This window comes from Pleurodeles waltl, chromosome 6, assembly GCF_031143425.1.
Source record: "Pleurodeles waltl isolate 20211129_DDA chromosome 6, aPleWal1.hap1.20221129, whole genome shotgun sequence".
In the NCBI taxonomy this organism is placed as follows: Eukaryota; Metazoa; Chordata; class Amphibia; order Caudata; family Salamandridae; genus Pleurodeles; species Pleurodeles waltl.
This window is the reverse complement of record NC_090445.1, coordinates 1648416643-1648437231: the sequence shown is the minus strand read 5'-3', so window position 1 is coordinate 1648437231 and position 20589 is coordinate 1648416643. Positions and strand designations below refer to the sequence as shown.

The window sequence follows — 20589 nt, the reverse complement described above, 5'->3', positions numbered from 1 at the left end:
CCCCAGACCTAAACACGCCCTTAAATTTAGTATTTAAGGGCTACCCTGAACCCTAGAAAATTAGATTCCTGCAACAAGAAGAAGGACTGCCCAGCTGAAAACCCCTGCAGCGGAAGACCAGAAGACGACAACTGCCTTGGCTCCAGAAACTCACCGGCCTGTCTCCTGCCTTCCAAAGATCCTGCTCCAGCGACGCCTTCCGAAGGGACCAGCGACCTCGACATCCTCTGAGGACTGCCCCTGCTTCGAAAAGACAAGAAACTCCCGAGGACAGCGGACCTGCTCCAAGAAAAGCTGCAACTTTGTTTCCAGCAGCTTTAAAGAACCCTGCAAGCTCCCCGCAAGAAGCGTGAGACTTGCAACACTGCACCCGGCGACCCCGACTCGGCTGGTGGCGATCCAACACCTCAGGAGGGACCCCAGGACTACTCTGATACTGTGAGTACCAAAACCTGTCCCCCCTGAGCCCCCACAGCGCCGCCTGCAGAGGGAATCCCGAGGCTTCCCCTGACCGCGACTCTTTGAACCTAAAGTCCCGACGCCTGGGAGAGACCCTGCACCCGCAGCCCCCAGGACCTGAAGGACCGGACTTTCACTGGAGAAGTGACCCCCAGGAGTCCCTCTCCCTTGCCCAAGTGGAGGTTTCCCCGAGGAACCCCCCCCTTGCCTGCCTGCAGCGCTGAAGAGATCCCGAGATCTCTCATAGACTAACATTGCGAACCCGACGCTTGTTTCTACACTGCACCCGGCCGCCCCCGCGCCGCTGAGGGTGAAATTTCTGTGTGGACTCGTGTCCCCCCCGGTGCCCTACAAAACCCCCCTGGTCTGCCCTCCGAAGACGCGGGTACTTACCTGCAAGCAGACCGGAACCGGGGCACCCCCTTCTCTCCATTCTAGCCTATGTGTTTTGGGCACCGCTTTGAACTCTGCACCTGACCGGCCCTGAGCTGCTGGTGTGGTGACTTTGGGGTTGCTCTGAACCCCCAACGGTGGGCTACCTTGGACCAAGAACTGAACCCTGTAAGTGTCTTACTTACCTGGTAAAACTAATCAAAACTTACCTCCCCTAGGAACTGTGAAAATTGCACTAAGTGTCCACTTTTAAAACAGCTATTTGTCAATAACTTGAAAAGTATACATGCGATTTTGATGATTTGAAGTTCCTAAAGTACTTACCTGCAATACCTTTCGAATGAGATATTACATGTAGAATTTGAACCTGTGGTTCTTAAAATAAACTAAGAAAAGATATTTTTCTATATAAAAACCTATTGGCTGGATTTGTCTCTGAGTGTGTGTACCTCATTTATTGTCTATGTGTATGTACAACAAATGCTTAACACTACTCCTTGGATAAGCCTACTGCTCGACCACACTACCACAAAATAGAGCATTAGTATTATCTATTTTTACCACTATTTCACCTCTAAGGGGAACCCTTGGACTCTGTGCATGCTATTCCTCACTTTGAAATAGCACATACAGAGCCAACTTCCTACAGCCACCATCAGGCTTATGTAGCTAACCATGACCTGAAGATGTGATCAGCATATCCAGAGTTCAACTCAGGACTTCCAGCCACTATAAAGTGTAGTACAGCCACACTTGTCAGTACAACAAAAGTTGCCCCCGCTACTTGCCTGAAGCCGAAGACTGCACGGTCTACTGCTCCATCTACAACTGCTGCTAATCTTCTCTTATCCACAGGCCAGACTGTTTTAGCCTCCGCTAGTTTCTCTTCAGACTGCAAACTAGATACAGACCAGTGTCAGATCACACCTGCCTGTGGTATCTGACACAGATAATGAACAGGTTTGTCTGCCCTAATGAAAGTAGCAGCCATGGCAGAAAACATTTTAACAATATTATCTTATCTTCTTTCTATGCCAGGGAGAGCAGTACAGGAAAAGGTTAGGTGTCTGGATCAGCTTTACCCTACTTGCATCATAACAGAGTCTAGATGAACTAAGCATCCTGGGGTGTTATTGGGTACTTACTCTTAATAAATCGGGTGCGACGGCCATTACTGCAGTTTGAAATTCAGTACATTACGGCCCTAAGACTAGTTGTGCTTTGCTTTCAAAGTTGTGTGTAGGCTCCTTAAAGTCCTACAGAAAGCAATCTGTTTCTTTGGTTGGAATAGGTTAAGTTAAACCTTTTTGAAGCTCTCTCAATAAGTGGGTGGAAACCTCTACTGTCATCCAGAGGAATGTCCAAGAGAAGCAGTAGCAGATCCAGACTTTGTGCAGTGGAATATTCCCATTCCGGTTCTGTGAAGGAAGGCCTCACCAGATTGGTTGGAAGTTTGGGGCTAGTGGGAAGATCTGCACAAAGGCTACCAATATAACCATGTATAACACCCATCAGGCTACATCTAACACTGCACTGCTTTCTATGACCACATTGGGACTCTGACCGAAAACAAAGGTGATTCAACCTTGTGACTGTACAAAAAGAGCAATTTCCAAGAAGAAGCCATTTCACAAACTAGCAGCATTAGCAGCCTTCCCCCTAGCCAGGTGGCCCACTGTGACTTCCACAAAAGTGCCTTTTAGTTTATGCATAAGAAGCTAAATTGGGGGGGGGGGGGTGCATCTTGAAATTATATGTCTAGAAGAAGCAAGGACTGTCCGAACAGAACCATATTGTGGATCATGCAGTTTTGTCATCAAGGCTATGTAAGAACCTCTCTGCTGGGGACCAAGAATAAGGCAAAACATAGAAAATAAAACAATCTGATCACAATTGAAAATCAAATTCATCTTTGGCAGAAAAAATTGTTCGTAATTACAATGATACGATTGGACATTTTATAACTTGAAACTATAACTTATAAACTATAACATACTTCAAATGCTGAGATTTGTCTATGGAAGATGGGTCAGGGCATAACTGCTAAAGTACTGGAGCCATCAAACTAGATGCAGTCCTTTTACATGTATAATCATCCTGGGAAAACTCCATGGATGGAGAACATCTCAAAGTGTGCTACCTTTATTTTATTTTTTTTACACTTAAACAAGACTAAGTGTTTACTGTGAAGTTGCCAGGGGGTGACAACATAAAAGCTCTTTTTGTCAGATATTAAATCACCTATTTCAATTAATCACAGTAACTAAAGAACATGGCCTAGATTACACTTGCTTTTGGGAACTGGCACTATTGCCAGTCAGATGAGGAGGTTTTCCGATCTCTTTGAAAGGAGTGCTGGAACTGAACTTTGATGAAAGAGAGGAGGGGCTCAGTGTGGGTTGGCAAATCATACACAAAATGCAATTAAAACTTGGGCATGTGCATTGGAGGCCAGTAACTTATTGAACGCAATCCAAAACATAACTGCCAAAACCCTATAACCGGTTAGATTCTCTAATGGGTGGACTGGTGAGGAATGGGTTTGAATTCACCTTACGGGCTGATCCATGAAGATTTCAGAACTAGTAAGCTTGGCAAGAAATTCAAGGTCACAGGCAACAGCTGAAAGGAGTAGACCAGAGACCATACCACAAGTAAGTTGCACTGTTAAACCCTAGACTTTAAAAAGAAGTATGGAAATGGTGTATGATTGCATTGCTAGATATAGTCAGGAAAATATTCACAGCCTCCTTGGCCCAGAAATTTAATAGACTGATTGAAGCCAAAGAACGTATTTCCCTTGCTCCGAACAGAATGTCCAAACGTTAAGGCAACTTTGGCAGTCCAAGAATCAAATGCATTAGTAAAACACTGAACTATCTATTGCTGCTTTATTTGCTATAGCAGCGTTTTCAATAAAGTTGATTGCTGAAAAATATGGCTTAAATCAGTGGTTCCCAACCTTTTGACATCTGTGGACCCCCACTTTATCATGACTGGAACACGGGGACTCCCATTGAATCATTATTGGAATCCAGGGACCCCCTACTGAGTCACTGCTGAGGCTGGAGACCTAATCTGTTAATATTATTTGATGTTCTAAGCAGACGCAGACCCCAGGTTGGGAACCACTGGCTTAAATCAAAGGGCTTGCTGCAGATTAAAGTCAGTTAACTGAAGATATTTTTACAAATCCATCAGTCAGCATACATCCAAGTGAAAATAGCATTTTCTTCAATAAGATTATGATGGAAATGGTCCGTCAATGCTTACATCTTGGACCAGTGTTTATACATGGATTTATGGCACCCCCAAGATAGTACTCTGCCTCCTAAAGAAGGTGTCAGGCAAGATACTTTATTATGATAAAGCTATTTATATTTGGCTATTCTTTCGAACATCCAACTAGACGTAAAGGTCAATGAGAGCAGCTCACCTTTGAGATAAGGAAAACAAACCTTAAGCTATAAGGCTTTTAGAACTTAGCCATTTAGCAGTTTGAAATTTAGTCCATAAAAAGGAGGGGGGGCACAAAACACCCTCAGAAGAATGTTACTAAAAGGCCTGTACAATTGCTAAAAACAATATTAGTTATCTAAAATAAAATCTTCATAAATGTATGCCCAGTCTGTGTTTGAAGACTGAAAAAAAAAAAAAAGGATACTTCAGCTTCTGATAGGAATAATGTATCAATTTTTTGCACTGCTGTCAAGAATTGGTACAAGAACCGATCAATGAATGTTATTGCTAAAAAATGGTTACGTACAGCGGTTTTGGAGCTGTTCTACATTCACATGCTGTGCATTATTCTGCCATTTAGTGCATGAGCCGGGATAAACAAGTCCTTAAATGTTTAAAAAAAAAAAAAAAAAAAAGTAACCCGTTCCTGTTTCACTATGAGTCTCTTATAGATTCACATGCTGTGAATTCATTATAAAGCAGTAGTGCAAATAAGTGCTTTAGCACCTCCAGTCTCCACCTGGGCCTCCGTATAAGTACATACATACACAATTATGTACACATTCACAGCAACAACAAAAAATTTACAGGGGCATTATAATTCGGAAATAGAATTTAAAAAAACAAATTCCCTGAAAAAACAATGGTTACAAGGAAACTGTAGTTAGGCTCAGATTTCACTTGTAGAAAACCATACAAATTCATCAGTTATTTGTTACCTAAGCTAACATACACACACACCCCCCCTGCCCTGCTTATGACCACACATACTACATCACTCATGGCATGGTCTGTGAAATCAAAATTACATCACTGGTAACATCATCCAGTGAGTGTGTTTTGAAAACGTCTGAAAGTTGAAGATAGATACTAAGCTACTGCGCAAGTTAAATTTCTATACTACTAAGGAGTGATACAGTTACTAACATATGTTAATTGAGTGGCAGTGTGAGTGTCTGAATCTGTGTGAGAGTGGCTATATGGGTGGATGAGTGGCGGTGTGAGTAGCCATTTGGTGAGTGAGCAGGTGTGTGAGTGGTTGTATGTGTTAGTGTGTGGCTGTCTCCGTAACTGTTTTGGTGAGTGGCTGTGAGTAGCTGTATGGGTGAGAGTGACTTTCAGAGGCTGTATAGGAGGTGTATGGGTGAGTGCAGAGTGGTGAGAGTCACTCAATGGGTGTATAGGTCGCTGTGTAAGTAATTGTATGGGTGTGTGAGTGGCTTTAAGAATGAGGGAGAGGGGGTGTGAGCACCTGTATGGATATGGGAGTGGCTGTATGAGGTTGTATGGGTGTTTGAGTGGGTATGTGGATGATATCTCAAACGACATCACTGAAGACATCAGTGATACCACTTACCAGGACATGAACTATGCAATATGAGGTTAAGCATTGCAATGCGGAGGTTTAAGTATAGTTAGCTCAGGTAACTATAACTGCTGAATTTCTATGGTTTTATCATAAACATGTCAGGAGAATCTCTGACCCTATTTATATTGCTGCCACCATTGATGGGTCCTAGGCCCATCTCTTGTCTTTCCCTCTCTATGGCTAGGATCTGTCTTTCCAAAGCCAATCTTTTGGCCATCCTGGCTAACTGGATGTCCTCTTCACTGGGGCTATCCTCAGTGATTTCAGAGGTGTTGGTCTCTCCTGTGAGGGAACCAGCATCTCTGACTATTATTTTAGGAGTCAGGGTTTGAGGGACCCTGTTCTCCCTAGATAGGACTGGTAGGGGGGAATTGTCCTCCAAGTCACTATCCTCTTCCTCTGAGTTGCCACCCTCAGAGGGGTTGGCCTTTTCAAACTCTGCCAAAAGCTCCTGGAGCTGTATTTTGGTAGGTTTGGGGCCCATTGTTATTTTCTTTATTTTACAGAGTGACCTTAGCTCCCTCATCTTAAGATGGAGGTAAGGTGTGGTGTCGAGTTCCACCACAGTCACATCTGTGCTAGACATTTTGCTTCTAAAAGTTGGAATACTTTTTAAGAATCTACAACTGGTTCTAGAATCTAATTCAAACTTTTACAAACTTTTAAACTCTAAAAGAAATGCTAAACAGGATCTAACACAAGGCCCTAGCAGGTCTTTTAAGAATTTAGAAAACTTTTCAAATTGCAAAAATCAATTTCTAATGACAATTTTGGAATTTGTCGTGTGATCAGGTATTGGCTGAGTAGTCCAGCAAATGCAAAGTCTTGTATCCCACCGCTGCCACCAATGTAGGAAGTTGGCTCTGTATGTGCTATTTCAAAGTAAGGAATAGCATGCACAGAGTCCAAGGGTTCCCCTTAGAGGTAAAATAGTGGTAAAAATAGATAATACTAATGCTCTATTTTGTGGTAGTGTGGTCGAGCAATAGGCTTATCCAAGGAGTAGTGTTAAGCATTTGTTGTACATACACATAGACAATAAATGAGGTACACACACTCAGAGACAAATCCAGCCAATAGGTTTTTATATAGAAAAATATCTTTTCTTAGTTTATTTTAAGAACCACAGGCTCAAATTCTACATGTAATATCTCATTCGAAAGGTATTGCAGGTAAGTACTTTAGGAACTTCAAATCATCAAAATTGCATGTATACTTTTCAAGTTATTCGCAAATAGCTGTTTTAAAAGTGGACACTTAGTGCAATTTTCACAGTTCCTAGGGGAGGTAAGTATTTGTTAGGTTAACCAGGTAAGTAAGACACTTACAGGGCTTAGTTCTTGGTCCAAGGTAGCCCACCGTTGGGGGTTCAGAGCAACCCCAAAGTCACCACACCAGCAGCTCAGGGCCGGTCAGGTGCAGAGTTCAAAGTGGTGCCCAAAACACATAGGCTAGAATGGAGAGAAGGGGGTGCCCCGGTTCCGGTCTGCGTGCAGGTAAGTACCCGCGTTTTCGGAGGGCAGACCAGGGGGGTTTTGTAGGGCACCGGGGGGGGACACAAGTCCACACAGAAATTTCACCCTCAGCAGCGCGGGGGCGGCCGGGTGCAGTGTAGGAACAGGCGTCGGGTTCGCAATGTTAGTCTATGAGAGATCTCGGGATCTCTTCAGCGCTGCAGGCAGGCAAGGGGGGGATTCCTCGGGGAAACCTCCACTTGGGCAAGGGCGAGGGACTCCTGGGGGTCACTTCTCCAGTAAAAGTCCGGTCCTTCAGGTCCTGGGGGCTGCGGGTGCAGGGTCTCTCCCAGGCGTCGGGACTTTAGGTTCAAAGAGTCGCGGTCAGGGGAAGCCTCGGGATTCCCTCTGCAGGCGGCGCTGTGGGGGCTCAGGGGGGACAGGTTTTGGTACTCACAGTATCAGAGTAGTCCTGGGGTCCCTCCTGAGGTGTTGGATCGCCACCAGCCGAGTCGGGGTCGCCGGGTGCAGTGTTGCAAGTCTCACGCTTCTTGCGGAGAGCTGGCAGGGTTCTTTAAAGCTGCTGGAAACACAGTTGCAGCTTTTCTTGGAGCAGGTCCGCTGTCCTCGGGAGTTTCTTGTCTTTTCGAAGCAGGGGCAGTCCTCAGAGGATGTCGAGGTCGCTGGTCCCTTTGGAAGGCGTCGCTGGAGCAGGATCTTTGGAAGGCAGGAGACAGGCCGGTGAGTTTCTGGAGCCAAGGCAGTTGTCGTCTTCTGGTCTTCCTCTGCAGGGGTTTTCAGCTAGGCAGTCCTTCTTCTTGTAGTTGCAGGAATCTAATTTTCTAGGGTTCAGGGTAGCCCTTAAATACTAAATTTAAGGGCGTGTTTAGGTCTGGGGGGTTAGTAGCCAATGGCTACTAGCCCTGAGGGTGGGTACACCCTTTTTGTGCCTCCTCCCAAGGGGAGGGGGTCACAATCCTAACCCTATTGGGGGAATCCGCCATCTGCAAGATGGAGGATTTCTAAAAGTTAGAGTCACCTCAGGACACCTTAGGGGCTGTCCTGACTGGCCAGTGACTCCTCCTTGTTATTCTCATTATTTTCTCCGGCCTTGCCGCCAAAAGTGGGGCCTGGCCGGAGGGGGCGGGCAACTCCACTAGCTGGAGTGTCCTGCTGGGTTGGCACAAAGGAGGTGAGCCTTTGAGGCTCACCGCCAGGTGTGACAATTCCTGCCTGGGGGAGGTGTTAGCATCTCCACCCAGTGCAGGCTTTGTTACTGGCCTCAGAGTGACAAAGGCACTCTCCCCATGGGGCCAGCAACATGTCTCGGTTTGTGGCAGGCTGCTAAAACTAGTCAGCCTACACAGATAGTCGGTTAAGTTTCAGGGGGCACCTCTAAGGTGCCCTCTGGGGTGTATTTTACAATAAAATGTACACTGGCATCAGTGTGCATTTATTGTGCTGAGAAGTTTGATACCAAACTTCCCAGTTTTCAGTGTAGCCATTATGGTGCTGTGGAGTTCGTGTAAAACAGACTCCCAGACCATATACTCTTATGGCTACCCTGCACTTACAATGTCTAAGGTTTTGCTTAGACACTGTAGGGGCACAGTGCTCATGCACTGGTACCCTCACCTATGGTATAGTGCACCCTGCCTTAGGGCTGTAAGGCCTGCTAGAGGGGTGTCTTACCTATACTGCATAGGCAGTGAGAGGCTGGCATGGCACCCTGAGGGGAGTGCCATGTCGACTTACTCGTTTTGTCCTCACTAGCACACACAAGCTGGCAAGCAGTGTGTCTGTGCTGAGTGAGAGGTCTCCAGGGTGGCATAAGACATGCTGCAGCCCTTAGAGACCTTCCTTGGCATCAGGGCCCTTGGTACTAGAAGTACCAGTTACAAGGGACTTATCTGGATGCCAGGGTCTGCCAATTGTGGATACAAAAGTACAGGTTAGGGAAAGAACACTGGTGCTGGGGCCTGGTTAGCAGGCCTCAGCACACTTTCAATTGTAAACATAGCATCAGCAAAGGCAAAAAGTCAGGGGGCAACCATGCCAAGGAGGCATTTCCTTACAATAGTGAAATCTGAGCATAACTATAATGTCCCTGTAAACTTATTTGTTAGTGAAAGTTTATTTTTTTATATTCTATATCCTAACTATAACATCCCTTTCTTTGTTATTGCACTGCAAAGGTCTGTGTCTGAGAGGGCCGCTGAGTGGGTGCATGACTGACTGGGCCTGTGAGCGGGTGCATCAGTGGCTGATAGGGGGCATGGCTGAGTGGAGGCGTGAGTGTCTGGGTTTGAGAGTGGATGTGCGAGTCTGTGTGGGTGTGTGAGTGGTTTTAAAGTGTGTGGGTGAGTGAATGAGTTGGTGCGTGTCTGAGTGGGCCATTGACTGGGTGCGCAAGTGTTTAAGGGGGTATGTAAGTCTGAGTGGGTTTGTGGTTGGGTGCGCGAGTGTCTGAGAAGGTCTGTGCGCAGCTGAGTGCATGAATGGGTCTGTAAGTTACTGCATGTGTCGGAGTGAGTCTGAGTGTGTAAATGTTTTTTCTTGCTTCTTTCGACGATATTCGTAAATGTGCCTGTACAATCATGAGTGTTGGGCCACTATAAATCAAGATCGAAATAACTGAAACACATTTGGTGCCAACAGAGCAATTGCCATGCACCAACTGTTGCTCTTTTCACAAAATTTGGTAATATACTAGACCTTGGGGAGGTCAACGAAAATGCAAATGGTGACCACTTTAAACATCTGGGCATATGGATAACCACACATGCTACTCAGATAACCGTAACACTGACAGTGACTAGAGGCTGAAGTATTCCATTGACATAAGCCACTATTGTCGTACCTGGGAGGACTGCTGTAGGAAGTTGGCTCTGTATGTGCTATTTCAAAGTAAGGAATAGCATGCACAGAGTCCAAGGGTTCCCCTTAGAGGTAAAATAGTGGTAAAAAGAGATAATACTAATGCTCTATTTTGTGGTAGTGTGGTCGAGCAGTAGGCTTATCCAAGGAGTAGTGTTAAGCATTTGTTGTACATACACAGACAATAAATGAGGTACACACACTCAGAGACAAATCCAGCCAATAGGTTTTGTTATAGAAAAATATCTTTTCTTAGTTTATTTTAAGAACCACAGGTTCAAATTTAACATGTAATATCTTGTTTGAAAGGTATTGCAGGTAAGTACATTAGGAACTTTGAATCATTTCAATTGCATGTATACTTTTCAAGTTATTCACAAATAGCTACTTTAAAAGTGGACACTTAGTGCAATTTTCACAGTTCCTGGGGGAGGTAAGTTTTTGTTAGTTTTACCAGGTAAGTAAGACACTTACAGGGTTCAGTTCTTGGTCCAAGGTAGCCCACCGTTGGGGGTTCAGAGCAACCCCAAAGTTACCACACCAGCAGCTCAGGGCCGGTCAGGTGCAGAGTTCAAAGTGGTGCCCAAAACGCATAGGCTTCAATGGAGAGAAGGGGGTGCCCCGGTTCCAGTCTGCCAGCAGGTAAGTACCCGCGTCTTCGGAGGACAGACCAGGGGGGTTTTGTAGGGCACCGGGGGACACACAAGCCCACACAGAAATTTCACCCTCAGCGGCGCGGGGGCGGCCGGGTGCAGTGTTAGAACAAGCGTCGGGTTCGCAATGGAAGTCAATGAGAGATCAAGGGATCTCTTCAGCGCTGCAGGCAGGCAAGGGGGGGGCTTCCTCGGGGAAACCTCCACTTGGGCAAGGGAGAGGGACTCCTGGGGGTCACTTCTGCAGTGAAAGTCCGGTCCTTCAGGTCCTGGGGGCTGCGGGTGCAGGGTCTTTTCCAGGCGTCGGGACTTAGGTTTCAGAGAGTCGCGGTCAGGGGAAGCCTCGGGATTCCCTCTGCAGGCGGCGCTGTGGGGGGTCAGGGGGGGCAGGTTTTGGTACTCACAGTCGTAGAGTAGTCCGGGGGTCCTCCCTGAGGTGCTGGTTCTCCACCAGCTGAGTCGGGGTCGCCGGGTGCAGCGTTGCAAGTCTCACGCTTCTTGCGGGGAGATTGCAGGGTTCTTTAAAGCTGCTCCTTTGGATAAAGTTGCAGTCTTTTTGGAGCAGGTCCGCTGTCCTCGGGAGTTTCTTGTCGTCGTCGAAGCAGGGCAGTCCTCAGAGGATTCAGAGGTCGCTGGTCCCTTTGGAAGGCGTCGCTGGAGCAGAGTTCTTTGGAAGGCAGGAGACAGGCCGGTGAGCTTCTGGAGCCAAGGCAGTTGTTGTCTTCTGGTCTTACTCTGCAGGGGTTTTCAGCTAGGCAGTCCTTCTTCTTGTTGTTGCAGGAATCTAATTTTCTAGGGTTCAGGGTAGCCCTTAAATACTAAATTTAAGGGCGTGTTTAGGTCTGGGGGGTTAGTAGCCAATGGCTACTAGCCCTGAGGGTGGGTACACCCTCTTTGTGCCTCCTCCCAAGGGGAGGGGGTCACAATCCTAACCCTATTGGGGGAATCCTCCATCTGCAAGATGGAGGATTTCTAAAAGTTAGAGTCACCTCAGCTCAGGACACCTTAGGGGCTGTCCTGACTGGCCAGTGACTCCTCCTTGTTGCTTTCTTTGTTCCCTCCAGCCTTGCCGCCAAAAGTGGGGGCCGTGGCCGGAGGGGGCGGGCAACTCCACTAAGCTGGAGTGCCCTGCTGGGCTGTGACAAAGGGGTGAGCCTTTGAGGCTCACCGCCAGGTGTTACAGCTCCTGCCTGGGGGAGGTGTTAGCATCTCCACCCAGTGCAGGCTTTGTTACTGGCCTCAGAGTGACAAAGGCACTCTCCCCATGGGGCCAGCAACATGTCTCTAGTGTGGCAGGCTGCTGGAACCAGTCAGCCTACACAGATAGTCGGTTAAGTTTCAGGGGGCACCTCTAAGGTGCCCTCTGTGGTGTATTTTACAATAAAATGTACACTGGCATCAGTGTGCATTTATTGTGCTGAGAAGTTTGATACCAAACTACCCAGTTTTCAGTGTAGCCATTATGGTGCTGTGGAGTTCGTGTAAAACAGACTCCCAGACCATATACTCTTATGGCTACCCTGCACTTACAATGTCTAAGGTTTTGCTTAGACACTGTAGGGGTACAGTGCTCATGCACTGGTACCCTCACCTATGGTATAGTGCACCCTGCCTTGGGGCTGTAAGGCCTGCTAGAGGGGTGTCTTACCTATACTGCATAGGCAGTGAGAGGCTGGCATGGCACCCTGAGGGGAGTGCCATGTCGACTTACTCATTTTGTTCTCACTAGCACACACAGGCTTGTAAGCAGTGTGTCTGTGCTGAGTGAGGGGTCTCTAGGGTGGCATAATACATGCTGCAGCCCTTAGAGACCTTCCCGGGCATCAGAGCCCTTGGTACCAGAGGTACCAGTTACAAGGGACTTATCTGGATGCCAGGGTGTGCCAATTGTGGAATCAATGGTACATTTTAGGTGAAAGAACACTGGTGCTGGGGCCTGGTTAGCAGGGTCCCAGCACACTTCTCAGTCAAGTCAGCATCAGTATCAGGCAAAAAGTGGGGGGTAACTGCAACAGGGAGCCATTTCTTTACAACTGCCATGTACCAAATGAACTTAAGAAATTGGTTACATCATGGATCTACATTGGGGGATGGGAAAGAATAATCACAGATGTTTCACAATAGTATACAAACATATAATAGATAGACAATGACCATTTATGATTATGGCAAACTCTAAAAATGAAGCAGCAATGTTAATGCGAGTGATGATGGCTACTCCCTTTGTTGCTTTGATGCGATTGGGATACCGGCTGAGGGCTTCTTTGAAGGCTGCTCTGTCGGAAGGGTCCATAGTTGTGCGCCATTTGTTCTCGAGTTGGTAGCTGCTGCGTTTAAGGTTTGAGCCCTGGGGTGTACCAGCTGGCTACTTTGGAGACGTTGTTGGATTTGGTACGTTTCAGACTTGCGACAAGACTGAGGTCTAGATCTTCAGGATAAACACCAGTGTCTGGGACCACAGCTGGTGGCAGGTCCAAATCGGGCCTTCTCCCACCCAATCGCACCATGCCCAAAACCTCCGCATCATCCCAGACAACCAACTAATGCAGAATCGTCAAGTGAACTATGTAGCCTCCTCCTGCTTCTGCATACTCCAGATGCTCTTCAGAACCTTCAAAAAGAACCCCACAGACGCAAGAAAAACCATCACACACACCATCCCAAGCTGCCTCTACTACGGCAACACCTATGCCGGGATCCCCTCCCACTTACTCAAACGTCTGCAGATCCTACAGAACAAGGCAGCCAGACTCATCCTGGATCTTCCTAGACGCGCTAGCATCACTACTCACCTCAGTGACCTTCACTGGCTCCCAGTCTGGAACAGGTGCCAATTTAAAATCCTCACCCTGGCCTACAAAGCTCTACACAATAATGGACAGACCTACATTAACCACAGACTAAACCTCCACACCCCATCATAAGACAGCTATGCAACACTGAAACTTGCACACTTGCCCCGCATCCATCACGCATGTAGAGGTAGCCACTCATTTTCCTACATCCCAGCCAAGTCCTGAAATGACCTACCACTGCACCTCAGAACAGCTCCTTCCTTAGCTGTGTTCAAGAAATGGCTAAAGACATGGCTCTTTGACGACGACACGGCACGCTCACTGTCCAGAGAAGCTTGAGGATGACAGTCTGTTTGATCTGATTGATGAAACTAACTTATTGACTAAAATTACTTTACAGCACGAGTTATAGTTTCTTCAGATAAGTATAACTATTACTGCTCCATTTCTATGGTTTTGTATGGGTAAAACAGCCACCTAACTATAACATCCCAGTAACCTTGTTTTTTCACCGAATTTCTATTTGTTTTCTAATGAAAGGTTATATTAAATTACTGCAAATGATACATCCACTGCCACGCATTGCTTTTGCTAAAAAGCAGTTGCTCTCCCCAAAAATAGCGGTGACTAGCCTGTAGGAGTTGAAGTTGTCTGAAATAATGTTTTTAGGACAGCTTGACCAACATTGGCCTGTTGATTTGAAAATACATCCACACAGTAATGCTTTGTAAATGTATGTGGTATAGACCATGTGGCAGCTTTGTCTAGGTTTTCCTAAAAATGCTATAGAAGCACCTTTCTTCCTAGTGAAATGAGTTTTAGGTGTTATCAAAAGCTGTTGTTTTGCCTTAATATAACATGTTTGAAAACATTTAACAATCCATCTAGCTAATCCTTGTTTAGAGATAGGATTACCTTTAGGTGGTTGTTGAAAGGCAACGAAAGGCTGTTTAGTTTTTCTAAACTCTTTTGTTCTGTCCACGGAATACATTAGAGCTCTTTTAAGGTCAAGAGTGTGAAGGGCTCTTTCAGCAGTTGAATCTGGCTGTGAGAAGACTAGCAATTCCACTGTTTGGTTAATGTGAAATGGCGAGACAACCTTTGTCAAAAATTCTGGATTAGTTCTAAGTACAACTTTATGTTTGTGTACTTCGAAAAAAAAAAATAAGAAAAAAAAAAAGAGTTCCTCCAGAGTGAATGCCTGTATTTCACAAGCTCTTCTTAATGAAGTGACTGCTACTAAGAAAGCAACTTTCCAAGTTAGAAATTGAATCTCACATGAATGCATGGGTTCAAACAGTGGCCCCATTAGACTTGTGAGGCCAATATTTAGATTCCAAGCAGGACCTGGTGGGGTTCTTGGTGGAATAATACATTTCAGTCCTTTCATGAAGGGTTTAATAACTGGAACTCTAAAGAGAGAGGTATGTTGTACATTTTGCAAGTAAACTGACATGTCAGTAAAATAAATTTTAGTAGAGGAGAAAGCTAAATTTATCTTTTGTAAATGAAGTAGGTAGCACGCAATATCTTGTATTGATGCTGTAAGTGGGTCAATATTTTTAGATTGACAGTAATAAACAAAACGTTTCCACTTGTTAGTATAGCATTGTCTAGTTGTAGGTTTGCATGCTTGTAACCAAATTCTATGACTTCAGGAGCCAAACCGCTGCTTTGAGAGCACTGGGATGTCTGATTCATCCTTTGCTTTGTGTTAACAAATCCAGTCTGTTTGTAAGTTTGCAATGTGGCACTACTGACAGATTTAGAAGTGTTGAGTACCAATGTTGTTCTGCCCACAAATATAATGGTGAGAGAAGTTTGACACAGTGTTAACCAGAAATGGAATTAGTGGGAGAGGGGAGAAAAGCGTAAGCAAATATCCCTGACCAGTTGATCCATAGAGCATTGCACTTGGACAGAGGGTGTGGGTGCCTGGATGTGATGTTTTGGCATGTTGAGTTTGCTTGTTGCGAATAGGTCCATTTCTGGTCTCCCCCACTTTTGAAAGTATTGTTGAAGTACCTGAGAATAAATCTCCCATTCGTGTATCTGTTGGTGTGTCCTGCTTAGCAGGCCCAGTAGCTGATTGTGTATTCCGGGGATGTATTCTGCTAGTAAGTGAATGTGAATGTGAAATGCCCATTTCCAAATTGTTTGGGCTAGAAGGGATAGTTGTTTCTTCAGATAATACATGGTTGTTATATTGTCTGTTTTTATCAAGACTGTTTTGTGTTTGAAAAGGGGTTGAAAGGCTTTTAGGGCAAGGAACATAGCTAATAATTCTAAATGGTTTATGTGATAATTTGACTTTTTTGAATTCCATTCCCCTTGTATGGTAAGGTTGTTGAGATGAGCTCCCCAACCGATCACTGATACATCTGTTATTGTGGTCTTCGGCACAGGGTCCTGAAATGACCGCCTAAATTGCTGTGATTCCACCACTGAAGGGACCTGTGTGTTTGGCGGTCTAACACTAGATCTTGCAAATGACCCTGTGCTTGAGACAATTGTTGTGAGAGGCACTGTTGTAGTGTTCTCATATTTAATCTTGCAAGCGGTACTACTGCTATGCAGGATGCCATCATTCCCAATAGTCTCATGATAAACCTTACCGTGTATGGTTGATTTGGCTGCATTTGTGATATGAGGTTTTAGAAAGCTTGTATCCCTTGTGTATTTGCATAGGCTAAGGTGTTTTGTGTATTGAGAATAGCACCTAGGTAAGGTTGAACCTGTGCTGGCTGAAGATGAGGTTTTTGGTAACTGATAGTGTACCCTAATGTGTGTAGGGTTTCTATTATGTATTGAGTGTGTTGATGACATTGTGTAATATTTCTTTATTTTATGAGCCAATCGTCTAGATAAGGAAAGACACGTATGTGTTGTCTTCTTAGGTAAGCTGCTACTACCATGTCTACTGCTATTAGACATTTTGTGAATTCTCTTGGAGCGGTTACGCCGAATGGTAGAACTTTGAATTGGTAGTGGTTTCCCGCAATCACAAACCTTAGGTATTTTCGGTGAGCTGGATGTATGGGGATATAAAAATACACATCTTTTAAATCTAATGCAGTCATGTAATCTTGTTTATGTAGTAGTGGAATGACGTCCTGTAGAGTTAACATGTGAGTGTTCTGACGGGATATATAGATTTAGTGGTCTGAGATCTAGAATGGGTCTGAGAGTGCCATCCTTTTTGGGAATGAGGAAGTATAGTGAGAATACCCCGGTTCCCTGCTGAGATTTTGGGACTAATTCTATTGCCTCTTAGTAGTAGCAATTGTACTTCTTGTTGTAACAGAACGTTGTATCCTGGGGACAGCCTGTGATAACTAGGAGGGATATTTGGAGGGGTAGAAATCAATTCTAGGCAATAACCATTGTGGATAATTGAAAGTACCCATTGGTCTGTGGTGATATTGGACATTGGTGGTGAAAAAGAAAGTTGTGGCGAATGTGGTGGAGAATTTTGCCAGGGTAATGGTTTCTCCTTCCTTTTAAAAATCTTTGCTGGTGGTGGAGCAGTTTCAAGATGTTCTTGAAAAGCAAACTTTGTTTGTTTGTGGGGGAGGTGCAGCAATGATCCTGAATGGAAATTGCCATCTGGGCCTGTTCTTCTGCAACGGTGTTGATGTATTCTGTAGTCTTCTATGACATTTTCAGTCTTCTTTCTCTCCGGTCACACAGTGTTTTCTTCTACAGGAACGACCGACAGGCTTCACAATCTTCTTCCCAATGGTCGGGAGAGAGACAGAGATTACATACCACATGTTGAGCTGTGTATGGAAATTTTGCGGAGCATCGCGGACAGAATCGGAATTGAGTCCGATCCATCAGGCTTCGGAGTTGTAGGCCTGAACAGGCCCGAGCTGTGCGCTCGGGACCAAAAGGGCGTAATCTGGTTTTTGACAGTACTATTGGCTCAACTATAGGTGGAAACGTGATCGAAACAATACAGACTGTCAAATAAAGTTATATAAAGTTTCCAAATTGAAAATCTCGGAGAGAGGGAAAAAACGTCCGAACCAGACAGTGGAAAGAAAATAATCTACAAAAGGAGTCTATGCCCATGTGCACATTGACCGAAAGGAGGAGTCACTCGATCCCATGACTCGAAAAACATACTTCTTCAAAGAAAAACAACTTGTAACACTCCAAGCCCAACACTAGATGGCGGAAGCTATGCATAGCATGTGTATCTGCAGCTACACATGCCACTGAACATATATATTCCCTGTTTGTGCCAATGTACATGCATTAAATACGCGAAAGTTTGCCAAAAACAAAAAAAAACAAAAAAGATCTATGCTAATTAAGACTACATTAGTCTGATCAGTTATGTCACATACATGCTGTAGGTGACCAATTAACAATTAGCTTCTTCCATTTCATATTTGAAGGAATGTCAATTACTGTCAAATCACTGAATTAAAAAAAAAATCATACAATGTGTCTTCACACAGTGGCAGGCATGACCAAGCATCTAAGAAAATTGTAAGATTTCAAGTAACTCCTATTTAAATTGGCGATACAGTATATTGAAATCCAATTTAAGTCAGAACACCTGCTCATACGACTGTGGGACATCCTTCATAAGTGTGAAGTGCAGAGAATACATAGGGGTGCCGCAAAGAGGAACTGTCAATTGCAACATAGGGACCACACAATGTACACAGTAATAAAGACGTAGCTCATTTATTTGACTTTCGAGTGCAGGCAATGACTTATAAGAAACTAAACAAATTCATCCCAAAACATTTCAGCGATGAATAAGTGCTGTCAAAGCCAACCAGTCTGACTGAGGCCAATCTTATATTTTATTTCAAGCAATTGCCAGGAAAAAAAAAAAATACAGCCATCTAATCTGTCAGGCATACGCTTCAACTAACATTTTTAAATGTAAAAAGAATAACCACGGCAAATATTTTAACAGGGTAATCCAAGTCTATTATAGAAAGCAGATGTATTCAGAAACCTGAAACGTCAATACAAACCATTTTTACTTTATAAGTGTACCATGGAAAAACGTGATTTGATTCCGCACAAAGATAAAGGTTCTAATGGTTTTCAGTGACTGCAACTCATTGACATAATTTAAGCAGACAAGCGTCATTAAAATGTGTTTTTGTAAAAAACTAAAAGTAATTTAATGATAAAAGCACTGACAACTTAATAGCTCTCCAGCCTTGGCACTCAACTGGACTTCATTTTAGGGGCTATAAACGTGATCGATCATGTGCCATGTTATCACTCTCCGTACAAGAACGTTAGATGATGAAGTGGGCTAACACGCTGCCTAGAGTTGTATGCTGTTGTGACTGGAAGCAAAATGTTAATGACAGCTTTAACAGAACAATGGATGAAGGGTCTGACATATAGCTGTCTAAGGTGCATATGTGAGTATGCATTTCACCAATGTTTTGTTTTACTACAAGATGGTCTGTAAGCCAGTCCTAACAAGTGAGTGCAAGTTAGCAGGCACAAAACTACAAAAAAATACAACTCCCTGTTTGCAATTCTTCAGTAACAGACAACGGAATCAACATGGGGTCGTCATCAAAATGTTACAGTAATAGAAAATGGTTACACTTGTCATAACTTTGTTGTCTTGGTACACATGCTCTGTGCCACACCAACACTCACTTTAATTTTACTCATAAGATGCATCCAATAATCAGGGAACCAGGACAATAAAGGGAGGGCATACAGGAAACATCTGATCAGGAGACAGCCAAATAGATGAATGTTCTATTACTCTTCCAGGAAGGTGGTCATATCTCCACCATACAGGTGACATGACAAAACAGTGCATGCCTTAAGTAGTTTCCCGAGACCACCAAGTGACTTCTAAACATTCCAGATATCAACGTTTATGGAATGCAAATTTTCTTGATTGCTAAGGAGACCAAAAAGAACAAACTCAAGCATACTTTACCTTGTTGTAAATATAACAATTCGTAAACATAGTGTTGAAATCCTGCATACATTCACTTGCACCCCAGTAATAATTATTCTCAAGTCTCTTCTTGATCGTTCCCATGTCCATTGGATTTTTAATTATTTTATGATAATCCTGTTAAAAATAACAAATACAGAAGTTAACCAGTATAAATGTTTAGATCGCTATTACTTTTCATTAAAATCTCCCTTCCAAATTATTTTTATTGCACAATTTAATGGCATGTAGGAGCTCATTTAATTATAATTCAAACTGCCATAGAAGCAGTCCTGTACCGCATTATGGCCCTGCCTTGTAAGAGTGCTACATTCATCAACTAGCTACGCCGCCTTATGCACTTTGATCATTCCCCAAAAAGGAAAAACATAAGAAGCCATAAACATAACATGAACAGACACTTTGCAACAAATGTCTGCCCGATCCACCTTCTCACAGGTCTTTGTATAAAAAAACAATCTCATTTCAAATTGCTAAAATATACCATTTCATAAAAAAATACAATTTAGAGACAGCAAAGGAGGGAATTAATTTATGAGGTCAGAGTCCTACATTGGAAGAATACGTCTAGGGAGCCTAGAGGAGAAAACTCCAGAGCCCAAAAGATGGTCAAGTAAACATTCTAGGCATAAGTGGACAAATCTACTGATGGCACTACTCGCTGCAGAAATGTAACCCGAGGCTTACGTTTCAGGAAACCATATGGTTTCAGCTTTTAGGAAATATATCACAACAGGCGATTTGAAAACCACACGGCAGAGAAAAAACAATCTAATAAAGGAGTTGATGCTCATGTGCAGTATCATCTAGAGGGGGAGTCACTTGATCGTGTGACTCGAAAGACTTCTTTGAAGAAAAACAACTTGCACCACTCCGGACCAAACACTAGATGGTAGGAGTATGCAGAGCTTGTTTATCTACAGCCATCAAACATGTTTTCAAATTATATATTAAGCTGTGCAGAATTAGCTGAAGGTAATGGATAAATGTTAATTCTTGAATTTAACACTGTTCGATGTGAAGGGCTGAGCTTGGCATCTGAGCAACATGGTGGCTCTGATGCAAATTCCCACCAATGTGCAGCAGCCGGGGTCCCACCTGCCTCTCAGAAGGGGTGCCCCCGCTTAAAAAAAAAAAAAAAAAAAAGTAGGAATCACTTCTCTGAGGCTGT

At 44.3% G+C, this 20589-nt stretch overlaps 1 protein-coding gene across 5 annotated transcripts in view; it reads right to left on the bottom strand.

Moving 5' to 3' along the window:
• Nucleotides 1-20589, bottom strand: part of BRD3 (bromodomain containing 3) — a 506564-nt gene that overhangs the window by 397654 nt on the left and 88321 nt on the right. For all 5 annotated transcript variants that reach the window (XM_069241568.1, XM_069241563.1, XM_069241564.1 and 2 more), the window contains one exon: nucleotides 19398-19535. In XM_069241568.1, the coding sequence (XP_069097669.1) occupies nucleotides 19398-19535 (138 nt within the window). The remainder of the gene's footprint in view (nucleotides 1-19397; nucleotides 19536-20589) is intronic.